Below are 20987 nucleotides of genomic sequence, written 5' to 3'. Positions count from 1 at the left end.
CATCTGCAAGGCCCCCCATTTCCTGCTCACCCCAACACTGGCTGCCCCACTACAGAGATTCCTCTCCCCTTACACTCAGCCCCCACACTCCCATCACCAAGACCACCCCAATCCCAGTTGTAAAGTGCGCCAGGCACTGGTTCCATCTTCACACACACACACGCCCTTTTTGATTCATAATTGATCCCAGTCTCAGATCTCCCCCACTCCTCCTGCTCATGGTCCTAGCCTAGCACCCCAGCCGCATCCCACCTGTCTTTTGCCCATGGCCCATCTCACCTGCTGCTCCCTGTGCCGGTGGCTTTGAGCACGGATGGCTTGCGGATCATCTTGTCCAGAGCATTGACTATCTGCTCAAATTTGGGCCTCTGAACCCGCTCCTTCTGCCAGCAGTCAAGCATGAGCAGGTGCAAGACAGTGGGGCAGTCTGGGGGTGGTGGCAGGCGATAGTCCTGGTCAATAGCATTAATTACCTGCAGCAAAGGAAGAAACATGCCAGGATAAGAGCTGGGAAACACTGGCTTCAGCCACTGAGATATATCTGGGCCTGTTCCATCTTCAGGAGGGACATCAGTGAGAGCAGAGAGATACATACATTCCTTCCCAACCAGAACTTACATCCTGATTAGACATGTCCCAGTAAGGCCTCTCGCCATACGACATCACTTCCCACATGACGATGCCATAGCTCCAGACATCGCTGGAGGATGTGAACTTGCGGTACTGGATGGCTTCAGGAGCAGTCCAGCGGATGGGGATCTTGCCACCCTGAAGAGCAGAGAGAGATGGAGCAAGCAGAGCGCTTGTGAGGCATGGAGAATCCAAGGAACAGACTTCATTGAATGGCTGAGCCCAGATCCCAGCACCCAGCCCAGCCCAGAGCACGTGGTACCAGTGCAGAACAACGATATTTTGTTGGTTGTTTTGGGGTTAAATTAGTCATGTTCACATCCCCACCTTGTCCCATGGCATGGATGGGAGCAGAATCCAACCTTTGATTGCTGCAAATCCAATTTTCTAATGAAGTTTAACCCTTATGGTTGGATTTTTCACTGGAGTCTAAGGTGCCCAAATCCTATTGAACATCAATTGGAGTTGGGCACTTGAAGTCCTTAGACTCCTTTGAAAATCCCAGCATCCAACACCAGGGACAAATGTACTTGATCAGCTTTTCATCCCTTTCTCTTCTGGCCTGACTCTCCCCAACTGACAAAATATTCAAAGCCACTCAGCTGCTGGCTCTTGCTCAAAGCACAGTAATCTGATTCCCATCTCACCACCCAACTAGTGGATCCTCCTCGGAGCCCTGCACACAGGATGACTGCTGCAGCTCCCTGGCCCCAGTCCCACTCTCTTGCAGGGGCCCAGGGGTGTCTGAGCTCTACGTATGTAATGGCTGGTTTAGGTATTGCTCATAGGTGCTGTACAAGGTTTTTTGGCAGGTATTTTGGGTGTTGTACTTACCCCATGCGCCCCAGAGGCAGGAGAGGAGTTCAGTCTCTGTGGCTCCTCAGTTCTCAGCTTCTCTGCCGAGCCGGCCAGCACAGGAGCAAACTGTTGCCTACTGTAGTTGATGGGGTTTGGAATGTGCACCCTTACCCCACATGGCAATGTACTGAGCTCACCAGCTCATTTTGTACAGCTGATTACATGGCTGCAGTTGTCAGTCACTATCGGCCTGGGGCTAGGTTAAAACTGATGACCTCAAGGTGAAAGGCTCTGCACCCCATTCCCAATGCCTCCAGTCCTCTCAATCTGAGGCTGAGCTGGAAGTGGTGCACTAGGGGTGGAAGGTGCTGTACCCCATTCCTGGTATCTTGTCCCCAAGCTACTGTCTGTTCTATAGGTAAGAGGAGCACACACAAGACTTGTATAAAGAATTAACAATGAGTGCAGGACAGGCCTGTGCAGGGCAGTCATAGCAGAAGCCCAGTTTCCTCACCAGTAACTCACCAGGGCCCCAGTATAGGTGGGGTTTGAGGCATCATCTTCCAGGAAGCGGGACAAACCAAAGTCAGACACCTTGCACACCAGGTTGCTGTTGACCAGGATGTTACGGGCAGCCAGGTCACGGTGGACATAGTTCATGTCCGAGAGGTAACGCATGCCAGCTGCGATCCCCCGCTGCATCCCCACTAGCTGCAGCACGCTGAACTGTCCTTCCCGTTGCTGCAGACAGGAGAGACACACCCAAAAGACTCAGGCCTCAGTGGACACAGGAATTACAGCCAGCAGAGAAAAGCAACAATGAGGGATTGGAGCAGGAGGGATTATGAAGTTAGTTAAAAGAACTAAATATGTCTATGTTCAGCCAAATTTGGGGGAGACAGAACCACCTACAGTTACCATACAAGTGTAAATATCAAGGAAGGAGAAAGGTGTTTAGGGCAATAGATTGCAAACAGTTTCATATTGGTGACCCACTTCTGAAGATACATTTCATCTTGTGGACACTTCCTCTCCTAGCCTCCAACTCCTGATCCTCCACCATCTCCATAGCGGCTAGATGACTTGGCTACAGGAAAAAAGAGCAACCTGCAGCCCCCTCTGCTCTGATCTTTCAGGTCTCTAGTTTGGTTCTATGTGCTGTATAACCTTCCAATTGTAGTGTCACCTGCAAATCTGGCCATGGTTGAATTATCATCAAAGAGACACCTGGTAAAGAAAGTGGCGAAGCAGCTCACAAGGAGCAGAGAAATCCATCTTTAGTTTTGTTTTAATTTAGTTGATCAGAAAAACCTCTGAAAACTCTAAGAGCCCTGAAATAGGCTATAATTAGCAGGAAGCTTTACTGCTTGAAGGCAGAAGCACCACCATTTGGACAACAGACAACTCCATGGACCACCTAAAAGTGCCCTATGATGCACAGCTTGAAAACCACATCCCTAAGGAGGCCTTGGGGGATAGGACTAATAGTAACTGCAGGACAGGGAGCAGAGTGAGGCATTTTAGCCTCGATATCAGGAAATATTTCTTATCAGTGAGTTTGTATTGGACTGTGGAACAGTCTACCCATCTCCCACTGGGTGACCTGGCCAGTGATGGAAGATTCTCGACACATTGCCCCAGAGAGATCTATTCAGTGTCTCATCATTATCTCCATCAAACCTCCAGGGAACTGGCCTTGAGATCTGACAGACACAGAGAAGAAGAGGATGGAGAGATTAAATGATGGAGCTGACAGTGACAAAGAGGTGCGGGAGGGTGGAGCAGAGTCCAGCTTGGGATACCCTGAGGAAGGAATCCAGTGAGCCATTCTCCATGAACTCCGTGACGATCATGACGGGTCGGCTCTTGGTGACCACGCCCTCCAGACGGATGACATTGGGGTGCTCAAACTGCCCCATGATGCTGGCCTCACTCAGGAATTCCCGCCGCTGTTCATCTGTGTAACCTGACTTCAGAGTCTTGATGGCCACTGTGTACTCCCGCTTCCCCGGCGGTTTCAGGCGCCCGAAGCACACCTCTCCAAACTCTCCTACCAGGGGAGGAGGAAAACACAGCTAGCATGAGATGGGGAAACATGAGATCCTAGTGAGGGACAGGCTGGATAAACAGTCTAGTGTTAAGATCCCAGGGACTGATAAGGACCAGGGTAGCGGTTAGGGTTTGGTTAGCACAAAATTCATGGTCAAAGCTCCAATTTGAATGAGGATGTGTATTAAGGTTTGAAACAGATTGGGGGTCAAACAAGGATTTGGGGGTGGCCTTTCCAATGCTGCTTTATACACAGCTTTGGACCAAGCTAGGGGTTAAGGTTAACGTGCATTCTGGTCAGGATGCACTAGCTGCACTGATATTGTTCCAGAAAGTAGGGCAGAGGTTGATTCTCAGTGTGGGCTAGCAGTGATGTGGGTCAGGATTGAGTCACATCATGAGTTGCAGAGCTATGGGCCATACAGTGGGGTTTGCCATTCTCCTTGCATTACCTGATCCAATGACCTCTTCAATCTTGACAAAGGACACATCAATCTCCTTGGCAAATTCCCGAATAGCCTCATTGGGGTCCTCGTAGGTCGAAGGGTCAATGTAATACTTCACCCCAAGCCCTACGAGGAAGAAGAGATAGCCCAACCATGATCATAGCCAAGCCCCAGGGAGGAAGAGATGTGAGTGAGCTCTGAAGAGACACCCCCTGCCACCTATCCCTGGTGAACACTTACCCCGTGTGCTGATGTACTGCTGCAGGCGGTCTGTATATGGGGTCTCTCGCCTCTTACTGTGGGACACAAAAAAAGGGGGAAATCAAAGCAGGCAGGAAAGGGTCTCCCAGGCTCCCCAGTGTGAGGTCAGAATCAAAGAAGCACAGAAGTCAAGGATGGAAGAGACTTATTAAGGTCCCCACCATCTGCTAGTGACCAATGCAGGGTTGTTCCCTACAGCACATCTACCATTGCTGTATCCAGTCAAGTTTCAAACATGAAAAAGGTTGGGACCTCCACCAGTCCCTCTGGGAAACTATTCCATAGCTGAACACAATTACCTGGGAAGGTTTTCCCAATATGCTGGCTAAACTTTTTTAACTTCATCCCATCACTACAGGTTATTCCTTTTAGTACCACCCTAAATAATTCGTTTCCTTCTATGTTTTTTTATACTCGTCAGCTATGTTGCTCTCCCCTTAAGTGTCATTTACCCGTTACACAGATTTAGTTCTTTTTAATTCTCCCCATTAGTCAGCCCCTCCGTATCATTTCTGTTGCTCCTGTCTGAACTACGTCCACCTTGACACGTCTTTCCAGTAGTGTGATACTCCAAACTGAACACAGAGAGATCATACAGACAGGGTCTCCATGTCCCATGATGTAATGCCTTTGTGCATACAGCTTAAAATCGCAGCAGTCTTTATTGCTGTCATCATATTGCAAAGACGTATCTAATTTCCAGCCTCCGTTGTCTCTTTGCAAGCTTCTTCCTCCCATTCAGTATGTATGTCTCAAGTCATTCTCATAGACTCATAGACTTTAAGGTCAGAAGGGACCATTATGATCATCTAGTCTGACCTCCCGCATGATGCAGGCCACAAAAGCTGACCCACCCACTCCTGGAACAATTCTCTCCCTTGACTCAGCTGTTGAAGTCCCCAAATCATGATTTAAAGACTTCAAGTCGCAGAGAATCCTCCAGCCAGCGACCCCTGCCCCATGCTGCGGAGGAAGGCGAAAAACCTCCAGGGCCTCTGCCAATCTACCCTGGAGGAAAATTCCTTCCCGACCCCAAATATGGCGATCAGCAGAACCCCGAGCATGCGGGCAAGATTCTCCAGCCAGACCCGCATTGGCCATTGATAGTAATTACCAGCGATGGCACGTTATTGACCTATTGACTAAAATCACGTTATCCCATCAAACCATCCCCTCCATAAATTTATCAAGCTTAATTCTCCAGCCATTCTAGATAAACTTTCCAAGTTAAATCTTGTTTTCTTATTTTTCTGCCCATATTTCTAATCTCTCTTTACTTTATAATACTTTATAATACTTCTCTGTCCTCACAGGTATTCACAGCTCTTTCTAATTTAGTATCATCTGTGTATTTCATTTATTTGACAACTTCTAGATCAGATTAAATAAAACCAGGCCCCAAACCAAGCCCTGTGGCATCTCAACACACAGATTCCCAACAACTCAATGCTTTTCTGCTTATCATCATCCTCGGGTTACAGTTTTTCAGCCAGTTTTGAATCCATATGACTGTTTCTATCCAATCCAACTGGAATTTGAGATACGATTTCATGAAACACAGGGTTTAATTGCTTTACTAGTGTCCAGAGTACAACATAACTACAACTACCATCCACTAATTCCTTAATTCTAAAAAATAACAACCATCAGGCTTGTATTGCATCCTGCATTATTCATAAATGATGTATTTTTCTCAGGACTCTGTTAAACCTTCACAACTTTAGTGAGTAATATTTCTCTCAAGATCTGCTCAGTTATTTTACCATGAACAGAAACGGGCATTACAGGGTGATGATTGCCAGCATCATTCCCTGATTTTTACTGTTTTGAAGGTCAGCACTACATTTGCTTTCTCCCCCAAGTCCTCTGATACCTCTCCTGGTTCCCATAATTTTCCAGAAATAAGTTTATCTGCGTAATTCCCTTAAAACCCTACATTGCATATTGACAAGACAATATGTGTTAATGTTTCCAAATGTAATATACATTTATAATGCATTTAAATTTTCTAAATATAAACCTAATCTTTTAAATAGCTATTTTGTAAGGTTTTCCTTATTTACTAAATGTCCAAACTTATTTTTCTTATTTAAAGCTGATTTAAAGTAAAAAAGAGTAGGTTATCTCAGCCATTTGGGTGTCATCATTAATTTCATCCATTCTCTCATTTATAAGTGGGCCTTCTTTGTCTATGGTATTTCTTCTCCCACAGATGTATTTACAGAATCCTTTTAGTCCCCTCCTCAGCCCCAGCTTTGGGTAGTATTAATTCATTCTGCTTTTTGTAAAAAAATATATGCTTTATTGAGTTGTGCACATAATATCACATATTTCCAACCATAACATAAAATTATAGTTTTAACAGTCCAAAGTTACAACAGGAGACTACAACAGAAATATAACAACATTTGTCTTTTTTCATTCTTTCCTCCCCAGAAAAAAATAACAAAAGAAAAAAATTTACATGAAAAAGGAAAACAAATATTAAAAAGGGAAAGAGGAGAACAAAAAAAGAAACCCTAGATTTTGCTTTCTAAAGTAGGTTATACAGTTGTACTCCATATACATGAGAGGAAAGGCTAAAAGGTTCCTTTTTGCAGAATGCAGGGGGGTAGGGTGGAGCAGAGACACGGAGAACACATATAGAGGGTCTAAGGGTTCAGAGTTGGGGCGAGTTTGAGGATGGGGATGTTGATCGGTTCTTGCTTTTATCTTTCAAAAGGATCCCATCATTCATTCTCAGACCCCAGGGTGTTCTTGTTTTTCTGTTGTGCTTTGGTTTATGCTACTCTTTTCTTTTCCCTGCAAATCGTAACAGACAGTCTATACTCTTGTTTATTTGCCTTCTCTTTCTCTACAGTGCTTTCTTTAAACCTACCTTATTATCTTTGAATTAGTCCTTCCTGGAACCACATGGGCTGCACTCCTTGTATTCTTGTTTTTCAGACGAGCTATAATTCCTAGGCTCTTAATTAAAGGTATTTTCAGACTCCCCAGGCACCTTCTACATCAGTGGATTTTAATACTTCCTCCCATCAGTTTTTATTCACTAGATTTCTTCATTCATTCCCTAGAGTTTGCTGACCTGAAATTTTAATCTACAAGTCTATTCTGTACTGTGCTGCAGCCAAACACCTTGTGGTCACTAGTTTTAAGCTTCCCTTTTGTTTTCACTTGAGGCTCATCCAATTCCCAGTGACATCAATGGGAGTGTTTCCAATGGATTGGGCCCTCAATTAGGAGCAATGGGGTAGGATCCCCCTGAGAGAGATGCAGAGCAAGATGGGAGCTCATGGGGGTTCGGATGAATGTACAGTGGAACTGGGTTTCCCTAGGGGTGGGTTTAGGTAAGGGGGGATCCACTGGCTGGGGTGCAGGTGCTGGGCATGAGGAGGGGAGGGAATTCACCTCTTGAAGATGATGGCAAGGATGGCAATGGCAGCAATTACCAAGAAGGCCAGACCACCGAGTGCTGAGCCCACGATAAGTGGCAGCCGGTCCTGAACCATTTCCGAGCGTTCGCCTGGCAAGGGAGAGACACACACACATACACACACAGAGGACAAGGGCTGTCAGAATCTCCTACCAGTTCAGCCAGGCTCCACCCAGAGAACTATTCCAGCCTCCCTTAGATCTCGCAGTCAAACCCTGATACCTCATCACCCTCCAATTAACTCTTCCATTATCCCCTTCAATCTCTCTGTCTCCAATGCCTCCCTTCCTCCCCCTGGAAATCCCACAGCCCCTCCTATCCCCTTCTGCCTCCCCTGCTCCACGCTCGCCTGGATCCACTGACTCCTGAGCAGCCACCTGAGCGTAATCCACCTTGGTTCCCAGGGCCAACCTCTCCCCTTCCTTCAGCTCGCAGGAGAGATGTATGAAGAGGTTGCCCTGACCCAGCCCCTTTGATCCACGCCCAGAACTGTCACAGGTGATTCACTGTTCCCTCCATGAATGAAGGCTGAACCTGCCAAAAAGCAGGTTTTGTCTGGATGCTCTGGGGCCTGATTTCCATCAGACCATTGCAGAGCACTGAACTGTGACCTGTCTGCATGAACTGCGATCCCCGGTGTGATGCGGTACTGGGCTCCCCTACAGCTAGTGTTGCTAACACACTTCAGTTCTGATGGGCATTTGCACAAGAGTGCAAGGGACTGAGGATGTAGATGTACCAAAAGTCTGAGTAAAAGATATGCTCGAGATTGCACACAGGCACATGAAGTTTGTATGAGTGATCATATGGGTGTGTGATCATATGCAAATATGCATCTGTGAAGGCCTGGGTTGGTCTGTGTGGGTCTTCAAGCATGAAAAAGAGCAGGATACAAGTGTATTATGTGAATAGGAGTGCAAGGGTGAGGGGGTTTGGGAGCATGAGCTAGTGGGCATGTGTACGGGCATGTGTGAGCATGAGAAGTGTGAGTGTGTGTGTGCAGGTATCAGTTCGAGAGTACATGCAAGTGCATCACTCACCTCCCACCAGGGTCTGGAAATACATCTTGCCACTATATGGCCCGTAACCCACAGCTGTCCTGGCTCGCACCTGGAAGGCATAGATCTTGCCTGGGCTCAGGTTTGAGATAGTGGCCATGTTGGTCTCACTGGTTATGGTGAATGAGTTATCCTCATCTTCCGCCTGCAAGCCAATGGCCAATCAGAGGAGATGACAAATGTGAGAGCCCAGCTACAGATGACACTCTTCAGGAACTAATCCTAGGTTCCCTGTACAATGCCCCTCGATCCTGCCCTACAGCCCCCTTTCCCCCGATACTCCAGTCCTAGGCTCCCCACCCAGCTTTGCCATTGCACCTCATTCCTGACCTTAAAGGAAGTGAATAGTAAGGGAAAAGGAAAAGTGTGATTTGGGCAAGAGTGAGGAAGATGAGCTAGGACATGGATGGGTGGTATAGCTTCCTACGGGGCCCTGGTGAGATGCTATTCATCTCAATAATCTCCCAACTTGACCTGAAACATTACCTCCTATGCCCACCAAACTCTGCCACTCTCTTCCCAGAATCCATTGCAACAGCATATGTAGTGCTCCATAGGACAACCTGCTGGAATTGGCACTACCATTTACAAGACACCCTTACAACTAGAGGAAGGACCTGTACTGAACAACTGTGCAATGTGTTCCAGTGGAAGAGCAGAGATGAGGAACAAGAGGCGGCTTGAACTCTCCTCCAGACATCTTGCCCTGCAACCACCAACCTCCAGTTAGGAGTCATGACTGATGTGGGTGGAAAACAACTATTTTGTCTCATCTGCCAGCCTATAATGGATCAACATGCTGCCTAATGAATGGCAGGTGTGAGTTGGCACCATCCCATATTCCAAACTCCTGTGGCACACACCCGAGCAGAGCAGGATCCAGTGGCATCCGAGCCTGAGTGGCAATGGACAGTTCCTAGCATTAATCCGCAAAGGGTTTTTTACAGGTACAGAGAGATTTCTATCCAGCCTTGGATGGAGATGCCAGTATGTCCCATGGGATTTCCCTCTGTGAGGGCATAATGGGAGTGTTCCTGCTGAAAATGAGCCCATCCTCTCAGAGATGTATCACTTCTGGAACTCCAGGTCCTTTTATCATCTTTGCATCTGGCATCCCTAAACTCTTCCGAAAGATCTAATCTAATCCCAGGGATGAACTCAGCTAGAGATCTCCCCTCTGCTGGTCCACACCACCTGGTTCTATCAGTCTGAGAAATACAGAAGAGAAAATATTGGATGAAAAATAATTTCCAATCCCAGTTTTTGCCACAGATTCCCCTTTCTTCGCACTGGAAGTACTCTCTTTCCCCTTGCTCACCTCAGTTCTCAGCTGCATCCCCAATCTAGAGAGATTTCCCTTTCCCTACACAGTCCCTCCCTTCTCCATGTTCCCCCACTAATGCTCACAATAGGGCAGTCTTTTTTCCATTGCCCTCCACTCACCTTGTCGAAATAGCGTAGCAGGTAATCCAGGATGACCCCATTGGGCTGGTCTGGCTGTGGCCAGGACAATGTGATGCTGTTGGTAGTGCGACTCACCTGATGCATCATAGGAACCGCAGAGGGGACTAGAACAAGACAGAAAGGAGGAGGAAGAGATTGTAAGGGGAAAAGCTTGTTCAGAAGACATAATTTAATTTGAGGTGACAGTGTGGACTTCAGGCCCTCCTTACTTTTCTCTGGAGTCTCATCATGAAGGATCCCACAGTGCTTTACAAATATACCGAAAGACATCCAGGGGCAATTTCATTTCACCATTCACTGAAATTAGTCACCTCTGGGGTGGTGTAGTGAGGCTGAGTGGCCTCCCACGGACCCAGAGGGGGAGGAACCACTCACTGAGCCCTCATGGACGCAGCCAGGAAGTGTAAAAGAAGGGTCTGGGAGCTCAGTTGGGCTGCAGCTGCCAAAGGAGCCAGACTTTTCCTGCCTGCTCCCGAGCTGGGAGACTGGCCGTGGGCCCCTGCGGAGCTGAGGACTGGTCAAAACTGCCGGAGCCACCCACTGACCAAGCCATGGAGGAGTTGCTGGAACTGCCACGGGCCTTGTACCTGACGACCCAGAGCACCCCCTATGGATCCAGGTACACTCCAAGGGGAAGGTAGGAATTGGCCCAGGGGCAGCCAACCCTCGTCTTGCTGGGTGGTTGCCAAAGACTTGGACCACTCTGCCACTGTTAGGGCCCTGGTCAGGGACATGGTGGAGTTGGGCGGGCCCAGGACCCCTTGGCCACCCCACCTCTGGGGTGGCAGTACTCTGTCTCCTTAGGAGCCTATAGTCCGCTGAGCTAGGACGCTAGACTCTGCTCAACTCCCGCCAGAGGCCCCTGCACTGTGTTTGTGCACAGGCCCGAGCTAGAGACTCTTGATGTCCCACCCTGACTAAGGACTTGGACTCCTAACTGTGTTTGCTACTCTGCCCTGACTTCAGGCCAGAGCCCCAGGCTGTGTGTGGGGCCCTGCTAATTCCCCAACAGTGGGTGACACACAGGGACGCAGTGAGGTGGAGTGGTCTCCTACAGATTGGGGGGAGAGGGTGTGTGTGAAAGGAACACCACCAACCCACTACACTTGGTGGAGAATTCGGGCAGCAGCCCGACTCCTGCAGTAAGAAGTCCTGCATCAGCTGCACCATAGATATTCCTAATGGGAGAGATGGAGCTCGATAAGCTCAGTAATTATCTGGCCAAGAGCCAGGAGCAGCAGCAGGCATCGCAATTCCAGCAACAACAGCAACTGGTGCAGCAGTTGAGGGCCCAACAGCAGCAATTGCTACAGCTTGCGACCCTGCTGCCTAGACCTAACGGGCCCCCATTCGGGAGCACAGTGAAACCCCCCTGCTTCCCCAGTGCCAGTAAGACTTTCCAAGATGGGTCCCGAAGATGACCCTGAACCATTCCTCGTGACCTTTCAGTGAGTCGCAGTGGTTGCGGGGTGGCCCCTGGTGCAGTGGGCCACTCTCCTGGCCCTGACAAGAAGGGTCGGAACTATAGCCGAAGCCCTCCCACAGAGGTGATGCCTCAGCCAGGACATCCAGAGGTTGGACGCTGCTTCTCCTGTGGTCGTTTTGGACACTTGCAATGGGAGGCCCCAATATGGACTGCAACTTTGGCCAAGGATGGGACTGAAATGAGTCATGGCCCTCTTAGACTCAGGATATGGACAGACACTTATCCGCCAAGAAGTCACCTCTAACCCTGGACTGACAGAGTGGGAAATCAGACTTCAGTGCATCCATGGGGATGTAAGAGCGTACCCCGACGCCCGGGTGTGACGTTGCACTCTATATGATTTTATGAAAATATGCTAATGTAACTGGAATATGCTTCATGCAAAAGGTCTCTTGTAAAGTATCATTACAAAGATTATAATCTACTGAGTGTAATCATCCTATTTGTATAAATGTACCGCTCTTGTATCTGAAACTAGAAATATGAAATATAACTCGGAGGGCCTATTGTAATTATGCAAAGTGTGGGCCATTAATGGTGGTTTGGAATCTTGATGACTCTCATTAACCAGGACAACTGACTGCAGATGGCTCTGTTTTACCTGTAAGTCTTCCTGTATACGTGTGTGCTGGCAAGTGGGAAATGAAGTCTTACAGTGCCATGTGATCATGTCACCTGAACTGGAATCCATCTTTAACCTAGTGCTTTTCCATTGAGAAGAGGGGGTGGGAACCCAGAGGGACAAAGGATTCCTGCGTTATGCAAAAGAGATATAAGTGGGTGGAACAGAGAAAAGAGAGAGCCATCATGAGGAATCTCCTAGCTACCACCTGAGCTGGAACAAGGGCTGTACAAGGGGAAAGGATTGTGCCCAGACTAGGAAGGCATCCAGTCTGTGAAAGAGACTTATTGAAACATCTTTCAGGGTGAGATTTTTATCTGTACTCAGTTGTATTACTGTATTAGGCTTAGATTTGCGTGCTTTATTTTATTTTGCTTGGTAATTCACTTTGTTCTGTCTGTTACTACTTGGAACCACTTAAATCCTACTTTCTGTATTTAATAAAATCACTTTTAACTTATTAATTAACCCCAAAGTATGCATTAATACCTGGGGGAGGCAAACAGCTGTGCATCTCGCTCTAGAGGGCGAACAATTTATGAGTTTACCCTGTATAAGCTTTATACAGGGTAAAACGGATTTATTTAGGGTTTGGACTCCATTGGGAGTTGGGCATCTGAGTGTTAAAGGCAGGAACACTTCTTAAATTGCTTTCAGTTAAGCCTACGGCTGTTAGGGGACTTGGTTCAGATCCTGGGGCTGTGTTTGCAGCAGGCTAGAGGGTCTGGCTCAAACCAGGCAGGGCACTGAAGTCCTAAGCTGCCAGGGCAGGAAAGCAGGGGCAGAAGTAGTCTTGGCACATCAGTTGGCAGTTCTCAAGGCGGTTTCTGTGATCCAACCTGTCACACCGGGTCACGCTGACAATAAGTGGAGTGACACAGGAGATCCCCACACTCGCCTATCCTGTCATGCTCAGATGGGACTGGCTGGGCTTTACCCACTTGCTGCAGGAGGCCAATCTTGGGGTGCCCCCTTCCCAGACGGTCCTGAAAGGAGACTCTGTTGGGGAAAGCAGCGACAAGGCCGAGGAATGAGACCCCCTCAGAGGCAATGATGAGAGACCTCGAGGAGAGGGCCCCGACAAGCCTGTGAACCCAACTCCGCCTCCAGATACCCTGAGGGAAGACCCCTCGGCAGCCCCCATTTCCGACTTCTGTCAAGACCACAGGGACGATTCCATGCTCAGTTGTGCCGATGACCAGTGACCCACATTGACGGAGCTGTGACAGACCCCCAGAGAATGGCGCACTGGCCCTGATTTGAGCTCGTAGTGGATCATCTCTACCGGGTTGACCGGGACCCACAAACCCACGAGGTTCAGACCCAGTTGGTAGTCCCCCGCTGCCATCTGAGAGACATTTTGAAGATGGCCCATGACATCTCTATGGCCGGCCACTTGTGGCAGGAAAAGACTCTGGCCCGAGTCCTATCTCACTTCTTCTGGCCGGGAGTCCATTGCGAGGTAAGGGACTACTGTCACTCGTGCTCCAAGTGACAGCTGGCCACTGGCCCAGGGGTGATGAAGGCGCCCTTGGTCCCTTTGCCCATAGTAGGCATCCCGTTTGAGCGAATTGCAATGGACCTGGTGGGACCACTCCCAAAGAGTAATGCTGGGTTCTGCTATATCTTTGTCCTAATGGACTATGCAACCCGCTTCCCCGAGGCCATTCCACTATAATATACCAGTGCCCGCATCATCACAATGGAACTGGTGAAGATCTTTGTCTGTGTTGGGCTTCCCAAGGAACTTCTCACAGATCAAGGGACCAACTTCATGTCCCAGCTGTTCTGCTAGGTGTGTACACTGCTGGGCATTAGGAAGCTGAAGAAGTCCGTGTATCACCTGCAGATGGAGGAACTCATTGAACGCTTCAATAGAACCTTAAAGGACATGCTGAGGAAGTTCCCTCCACAAGAGTTACAACAGTGGAACCAGCTGATCCCGCCATTGTTGTTAGCCATTCGAGCAGTACCCCAGTCATCCACCAAATTCTCCCCCTTTGAACTCCTGTTGTCTAACAACCCCGCAGGGTGCTGGATCTAATGAGAGGTGCCTGGGAACACAACCTGTTGGCCTCCCAGGGGTTCTTGAAATATGTCCTATGATTATAGGATTGACTAGCTCGGGACCCCCGCGCAAGAAAATCTCCAGACGGCCCAAGGGACTCAGGAATGGCGCTACAATCAGGGAGCTTGGGACCAAACCTTTGAACCCGGCGACTAAGTGCTCCTTCTTCTCCCCTCGGAGGAGTCAAAACTCCTTGCCCGATGGCAGGGCTCTTACGAAGTGGTCCAGTGGGTAGAGCCGGTCACATATGAGATTCACCAAACAGACCGAAAAAGGAAAAAGCAGGTTTATCACCTTAATTTTTTGAAACCCTGGCATACACGTGAAGGACTGCTGATCGTCCCTTGTCCTCATGAGCAAGCCGTAGGTCCCCGGGTCCCTGATATGGCCAAGACCTAGAAGCCCCAACTGGGTGACGCCCTCTCCCCAGAACAACAGAAACAGGCCCGATGCCTGTTGAAAGCCCTCTGTACGACTTTCACCGCACTCCCAGGCCAGACCAGAGTCATGCAGCACACCATCCAGATGAACCCCAGGGAGGTGGTCTGGGAGACCATCTGCCCACTCCCGCGACAGACACGGGAGATCGTCGAGAAGGAAATCCAAGCACTGGTGGAGCTGGGAGTCACAAAACGGTTACGGAGAGAATGGCATAGTCCCATCGTGCTGGTTCCGAAGCCTGAGGGAACTCTCCGATTCTGTATAGACGTCTGGAAGGTAAATGTGATCTCAAAGTTCAACGTGTACCCGATGCCCAGGATCGATGAGCTCCTCGACGGTCACAGCCAAGTATATAATGACACTTGACCTTACGAAAGGGTACTGGCAGAGCCCATTGGACCCGAGCTCCAGGGAGAAAGCCGCCTTTGCCACTCCAAGTGGGCTATATCATTTCACCCAGATGCCCTTCGGCCTCCATGGAGCTCCAGCACCCTTCCAGCACCTGATGGACCAACTCCTGAACCTCCATCTGGAGTACGGTGTGGCCTATTTGGACGATGTAGTGATCTACAGCTGCCAGTGGGAAGATCATTTAAATCAGATGGCCGCCACCCTCTGGACCCTGTGAGATGCCAGACTCATGGCCAACCCAAAAAAATGTCGAAACTGGTGGCAAGAGATTACATACCTGGGATATACATTTGGCCGGGATCTAGTCTGCCCCCTCATAGGGAAGGTCCAGGTGCTACAGGCCTGCCTGGCACTGACAACAAAGTGACAGGTTCGGCAGTTCCTGGGCCTGGCCAGGTACCACCAATGGTTTGTGCCCCAGTTTGTGTCAATTGTGGTGCCACTCATGGCACTCCTGACCAAGAACAGCCCCTGCCAGGTGTGTTGGTTGGCCGAGTGCGAAAATGCCTTCCGGACCCTTAAGTAAAGCCTATTTTGGGAACCCGTCATGTTCAGCCCTGACTTCACTCGTGAGTTTCTGGTTCAAATAGACGCTTCTGAGGTGGGGCTCGGGGCAGTCCTCTCCCAGGAGGTGGATGTAGAAGTGCATCCTATCCTCTATCTCAGTCGAAAACTCTTCCCCCGAGAGTATAAAGTACCTGGTCATCGAGAAAGAGGCCTTTGCAGTCAAGTGGGCTATTGATGCTCTTGGGGCCCCTTTTATGCTTATCACCAACCACACACCCCTCAAATGGCTAAACACTATGAAGAACTCCAAAGGCAGACTAATGCGCTGGTATCTTACCCTCCAGCAATACGCCTTCACAGTCAGAGACCAGGCAGGTAAGGAAAATGACAATGCCAACTTTTTATCTCACCTAGGGGGGAGCCAAGAGGCCAGCACCGAAGACCATGAGCTGGACTTGAGGGTGTGTGTGTGTAGTGAGGCAGAGTGACCTCCCACGGACCCAGAGAGGGAGGGACCATTCACTGAGCCTTGGTGGGCGGAGCCAGGTTGTGCTCACCCCTCCCACCAGAAGTCAGTGGGTGGGACAGGAAGTATAAAAGGCGGGTCTGGGAGCTCAGTTGGGCTGCAGCCGCCGAAGGAGCCAGACACCTCCTGCCTGCTCCCGAGTTGGGAGACTGCTGTGGGCGCCTGCGGAGCTGAGGACTGGCCAGAGCTGACTCTTGCTGTCCCACTGTGACTAAGGGCTTGGGCTCCTAATTGTGTTTGCTACTCTGCCCTGACTGCAGACCAGAGCCCCAGGCTGCATGTGGCCCTGCTAATTCCCAATAGTGGGCGACACACAGGGACGTCGTGAGGCGGAGTGGCTTCCCACAGACCCAGAGTGGGGACCACCACCAACCCACTACAGGAACATGGCAGCTTGTTAACAGTGTACAGCAACCATGTGCAACAAATTAAGACAAGAAGTGAAGAAGAATCCCTTATCCCAGGGAATTTAGGTCAGCAGAATGAAGTGTCCCAAAATGGATTTTGGCCAGGACACTAGGGTTAAGACCCCAACTTTTCTATAAGAGGACATAGGCTCTTCAGTGATCACCAGTGTTCAGTGCCACTGATGCTACTTTTTCCACAGCTCTGAGCCTCACCACAATGCCAAACTAGTAATTTAGACTCCTACAATACATTTCATCAGCAGATTTCATAGGGGTTTTCAAAAAAATTAATTAAGCCTCCTACCACTCTCCTGTGGGGTAGGACAGTTTTATTTGCTGTACTGCACTGATGGGGCAACTGAGGCAGAGGGATTAAATGACTTGCCGAAGGCAAACAGAGTGACAAAGCCAGAAGCAGAACCCAGGCGTTCTGACTCCTCATGCCTCTAGATTACACTCCCTTAACAGCAGTCATATCAGATGAATCACTGGAGATGAAGAACACCTGGCCCAGCTCTTTTCTAACCTTCTCTAGAAAGCGGCAGGCTGTATGTGTCAGGGTGGAGGTGGGGAAAGTCACCTCCCCTGCCACTAGAGCCAGTGAATGAAGCCAGGAAATCTCAGTCAGTCATGAGGGACTGATAAAGTGCAACATGGATTATTCAGTGAGCAGGGGGAAGGAAGAGTAGTGCTGTGAAGACTTGGAGTCAGAAGACCTTTGCTCTGCTGTTGGTGCAGTATGTTGCCTTGGGCAAGTCACTTAGAACATAAGAACATAAGAAAGGCTGTACTGGGTCAGACCAAAGGTCCATCTAGCCCAGTATCCTGTCTAACGACAGTATCCTGTCAACCACTTAGCATCTCTGCGCCTCTGCCACCACAATTATAAAGCGGGGATAATGCTAGGCCTATTCCTTTCCCTAGGAGCTTGGCATCATCACAAGCTCCTTGGAAGTGAAATGTGAAAGATGTGCAAATCAGCAGCACATGAACATAAATCAGAGCCAGGTGGTGTGGAGAACAGGCTTGGATAGTTGGAGCAACTGGGAAGAAGATAGGGGGCCTTTCACCTCTAGGTCACCAGCTGCAACTAGGAGCTGAGGGAGTTTGATGAGTCTGGGGGCTTGGGGACAGGGTTGGAGCCCTCCTAGGTCACTGGTTCCAATCCTGCCCTAGGTCAGTAAAGAATGAAAGTTGCTCTCATTTGGGTCACAGTCCAGTGTCTTCTGGGACAGGTGCCCAAATGGCAAAACCACTGCTATCCCTGACACTAATCAGCCCCTTTGTTGGCCATCCTGGCGCAGAGGGCCAGGACTGAATGGAGTTTTCAACATGAACTATGCTTTGGCCCCTCCAGCTCAGGGCAGGAGGCATGCTGTCAGGGGTGATCCCAGCACTGCACTCACACTGGGGATAAATACAGAGCCTCTGTCTCTTTGGGGTGGGACAGTCTGGTACATTATTTACTCTGCGTCACCAACTCTCATGATTTGATCGTGAGTCTTTTCTTAAATCCTCAGCTCTGGGAGGTGAAGTGATGATGTGAGAATCTCAGCTTTCATTTATTTTAAACAGCAAGTGATCACCCCTCAGGGTTGGAGAGAAATGCTTGAAAACATGACCCCTAAAAGCTCACAAGCAAGAAGGCAAATAAGAGAAACTCAATTTTTAAAAATCTCATGATTTATTAAGTCAATTTCATTAGGGTTTTTTGGGCCTGACTAGTGATTTTGGAACAATTGGGTCTGGCAATTCTGCTTACTACACTGAAACCCATTTAAGGAGGTTGAGGGAAACAAGAAGTTGCCTGGGATAGAATATGATTCATTATTTCAAAAATAATACACTAAAAAATGTAGACTGATTTGTCTGACCATCATATTCCCTTGCTTTTAACTGCATCACCGAGATATAGGCCCCGTTCAAATACACTAAGTCATCATGTGTATTGACATGCTGAACACCAGGCACACACTTAAGTGTGCCGCTGAATTGAGGATGTACAAAATAGCTCCTCTAGAAATTACCTCTCCCAGCAGAGAAGCAAGAGCATGGAGGTGAGTAGGCACTGATTCGTAGAGCTGGCTCGAAATGGAAATTTATTCCCATATAAATTATGCATTTTTGAAACTTTTTTTCATCCTGAACTGGATGAACAGTAATAATAATAATAATAATTAATAAATAGCTTTTTTTATGAGAAGGGCTTTCTAGGAAACATCCATTTCAGGAGAAACAAAATGGGATATGTTGGGTTGCCAGTTGCCTGCATGGCAGGCTCCTGTCAATTTTGCTTTCTCCCTGGGGGTGGAAAGTGAAATTGACAAGAGTTCCCCGGGCAGGCAAGGCGGCATCATTTTGAATTTCTCAACAGAAAATTCAAATTTTCTGGCAAAACTGAAGTTTCCTCATGGAAATTTTTTTTGTGTGCAAAAATGCCATTTTCTGTTGGAAAATGATTCTGACAGAAAATTCCCAACAAACACTCCTGATCAGCCCCCGAATGTGTGAACACCTGGATGGGTGGAGAGAAAGACAGGGACATCTGGCAAAGAAGCAAAGCCACAGAATGGCTCTTCTCCCTTCCCACCTGCAAGAGAGATAAAAGAATTGTTTTTCACATCCAACGAGATAAAATTAGTCAGGAAGAAGCAAATCAAAGGAGTTTAACCAGCTCAGGCAAGTAGGAACCAGTTAAAATAATGTAAGTGAAAGCAGAATGTGAGCCAAAGTTATAATAAAATATTTTACATAATAAAATATTCTCAAAATGATAGCACTTTCCTTTTAAACAGTTTTGCACAGAAAGGAATTGCTTCATCTGCGGTGAAATGCTGGTAACTGGGAAAGAACTAAACAACTGTTTAACAGTGCACACCACCACCATGCAAGACTTTAGGACACAACTGAAGAACATTGTACCCAGACATGGCTGCAAGAAGAATTTTAGGGAGGTTGAATGTAATTATTTGGTTGGAATTTGACCAAGAACATGCCACTTCTGCAAAAAGTGCCATAGGACTTTTAAAACTATTTGTAATGTGAATGTTAATGCTTGTGAAAGGCAGCAGGGCTGATAACTGGCCCTATGATGGCACATACTGCATGGGCAGCCAAAAGTGCACTCTTCACACACACACACACACACACACACACACACCCCACTGCTGCTAAGGGCCAGGTTTCAGGCCCATTCCCTTGTTTTTTTATTACTAATTGTATATAAATGTCCTGAAATAATCATGGTACTAGATATGCATTGTCACCTTTCCATCCTGTCCCTCCATATGCTTTCCATTCCTACCACCCAATCACCCATCAGACTATCACTCCTCGATATACCCTATCCACTCCAAAGAGGCCACCATAGGCCCCCCAAAATAAACAATATTTACCAGCATTTTAGACTGAATGTGCATACATTTTGACATTTACATACGCCAGTGTATTTTATATGCCCATTTCTATTACGTTTCATAATGAAGCTGAGCAGCTACATTTTAAGGCAAAGAAGTATGAAAGAGTAAAATAGTTTTAGTGAAAATAACAATAAAGTAATCCAAGTTAGGGTAACTTTCACCAGTGAGTTCGAAATTTAATAAACAAAATTTCCAGGAAAAAGCTTGTAAAACACCTGCAAAAGAGACATAAAAGAATCATAGGGCTGGAAGGCACCTCAACAGGTCTTCTAGTCCAGCCCCCTAGCCCTAGCTAGGCCATCCCTGACAGATGTCTGTCCAACTTGTTCTTAAAACCTTCCAGTGATGGGGATTCCACAACGCAACCTCCCTTGGAAACCTATTCCAGATCTTAGCTATCCTTATAGTTAGAAAGTTTTTCCTAATATTTAACTTAAATCTCTCTTGCTGCAAATTAAGCCCATTACTTCTTGTCCTACCTTCAGAGGACACGGAGAACAATTGATCACTGTCCTATTTATAACAGCCTTTAACATGCATGAAGATTGTTATCAGGTCCCCCCTCAGTCTTCTTTTCTCAAGATTAAATATGTCCAGTTTTTTTAACCTTTCCTCAAGGGTTAGGTTTTCTAAACCTTTTATCATTTTTGTTGCTCTTCTCTGGACTTTTTTCAATTTGTGCACATCTTTCTTAAAGTATGGTGTTCAGAACTGGACATAGTACTCCAGCTGAGGCCTTACCAGTGCTAAATAGAGCAGGAAAATTACCTCCCATGTCTCACATAGTACACTTCTGTTAATACACTCCAGAATTATATTAGCCTTTTTTGCAGCTGCATCACATTGTTGATTCATATTCAGTTGTGATCCACTATAAATCCTAGATCCTTTACAGCAGTACTATCACCTAACCAATTATTCCCTATTTTGTAGCTGTGCATTTGATTTTTTCTTCTAAATG

General features: G+C 47.8%; 1 protein-coding gene across 1 annotated transcript in view; it reads right to left on the bottom strand.

The window, feature by feature from the left end:
• LOC112118225 (ephrin type-B receptor 5) overlaps positions 1 to 20987 on the bottom strand; it is a 97951-nt gene that overhangs the window by 2480 nt on the left and 74484 nt on the right. Inside the window, exons 5-13 of the mRNA XM_026660232.1 lie at positions 10119 to 10243; positions 8658 to 8820; positions 7593 to 7707; positions 4164 to 4219; positions 3930 to 4049; positions 3231 to 3478; positions 1954 to 2169; positions 619 to 768; positions 280 to 473 (exon numbers count right to left, since the gene is read on the bottom strand). Of these exons, the coding sequence (XP_026516017.1) occupies positions 280 to 473; positions 619 to 768; positions 1954 to 2169; positions 3231 to 3478; positions 3930 to 4049; positions 4164 to 4219; positions 7593 to 7707; positions 8658 to 8820; positions 10119 to 10243 (1387 nt within the window). The remainder of the gene's footprint in view (positions 1 to 279; positions 474 to 618; positions 769 to 1953; positions 2170 to 3230; positions 3479 to 3929; positions 4050 to 4163; positions 4220 to 7592; positions 7708 to 8657; positions 8821 to 10118; positions 10244 to 20987) is intronic.

The sequence above is a fragment of the Terrapene carolina genome, unplaced genomic scaffold (genome assembly GCF_002925995.2).
Source record: "Terrapene carolina triunguis isolate 2854851 unplaced genomic scaffold, T_m_triunguis-2.0 Scaffold740, whole genome shotgun sequence".
In the NCBI taxonomy this organism is placed as follows: Eukaryota; Metazoa; Chordata; order Testudines; family Emydidae; genus Terrapene; species Terrapene triunguis.
This window is presented reverse-complemented; position numbering and strand designations above follow the sequence as displayed.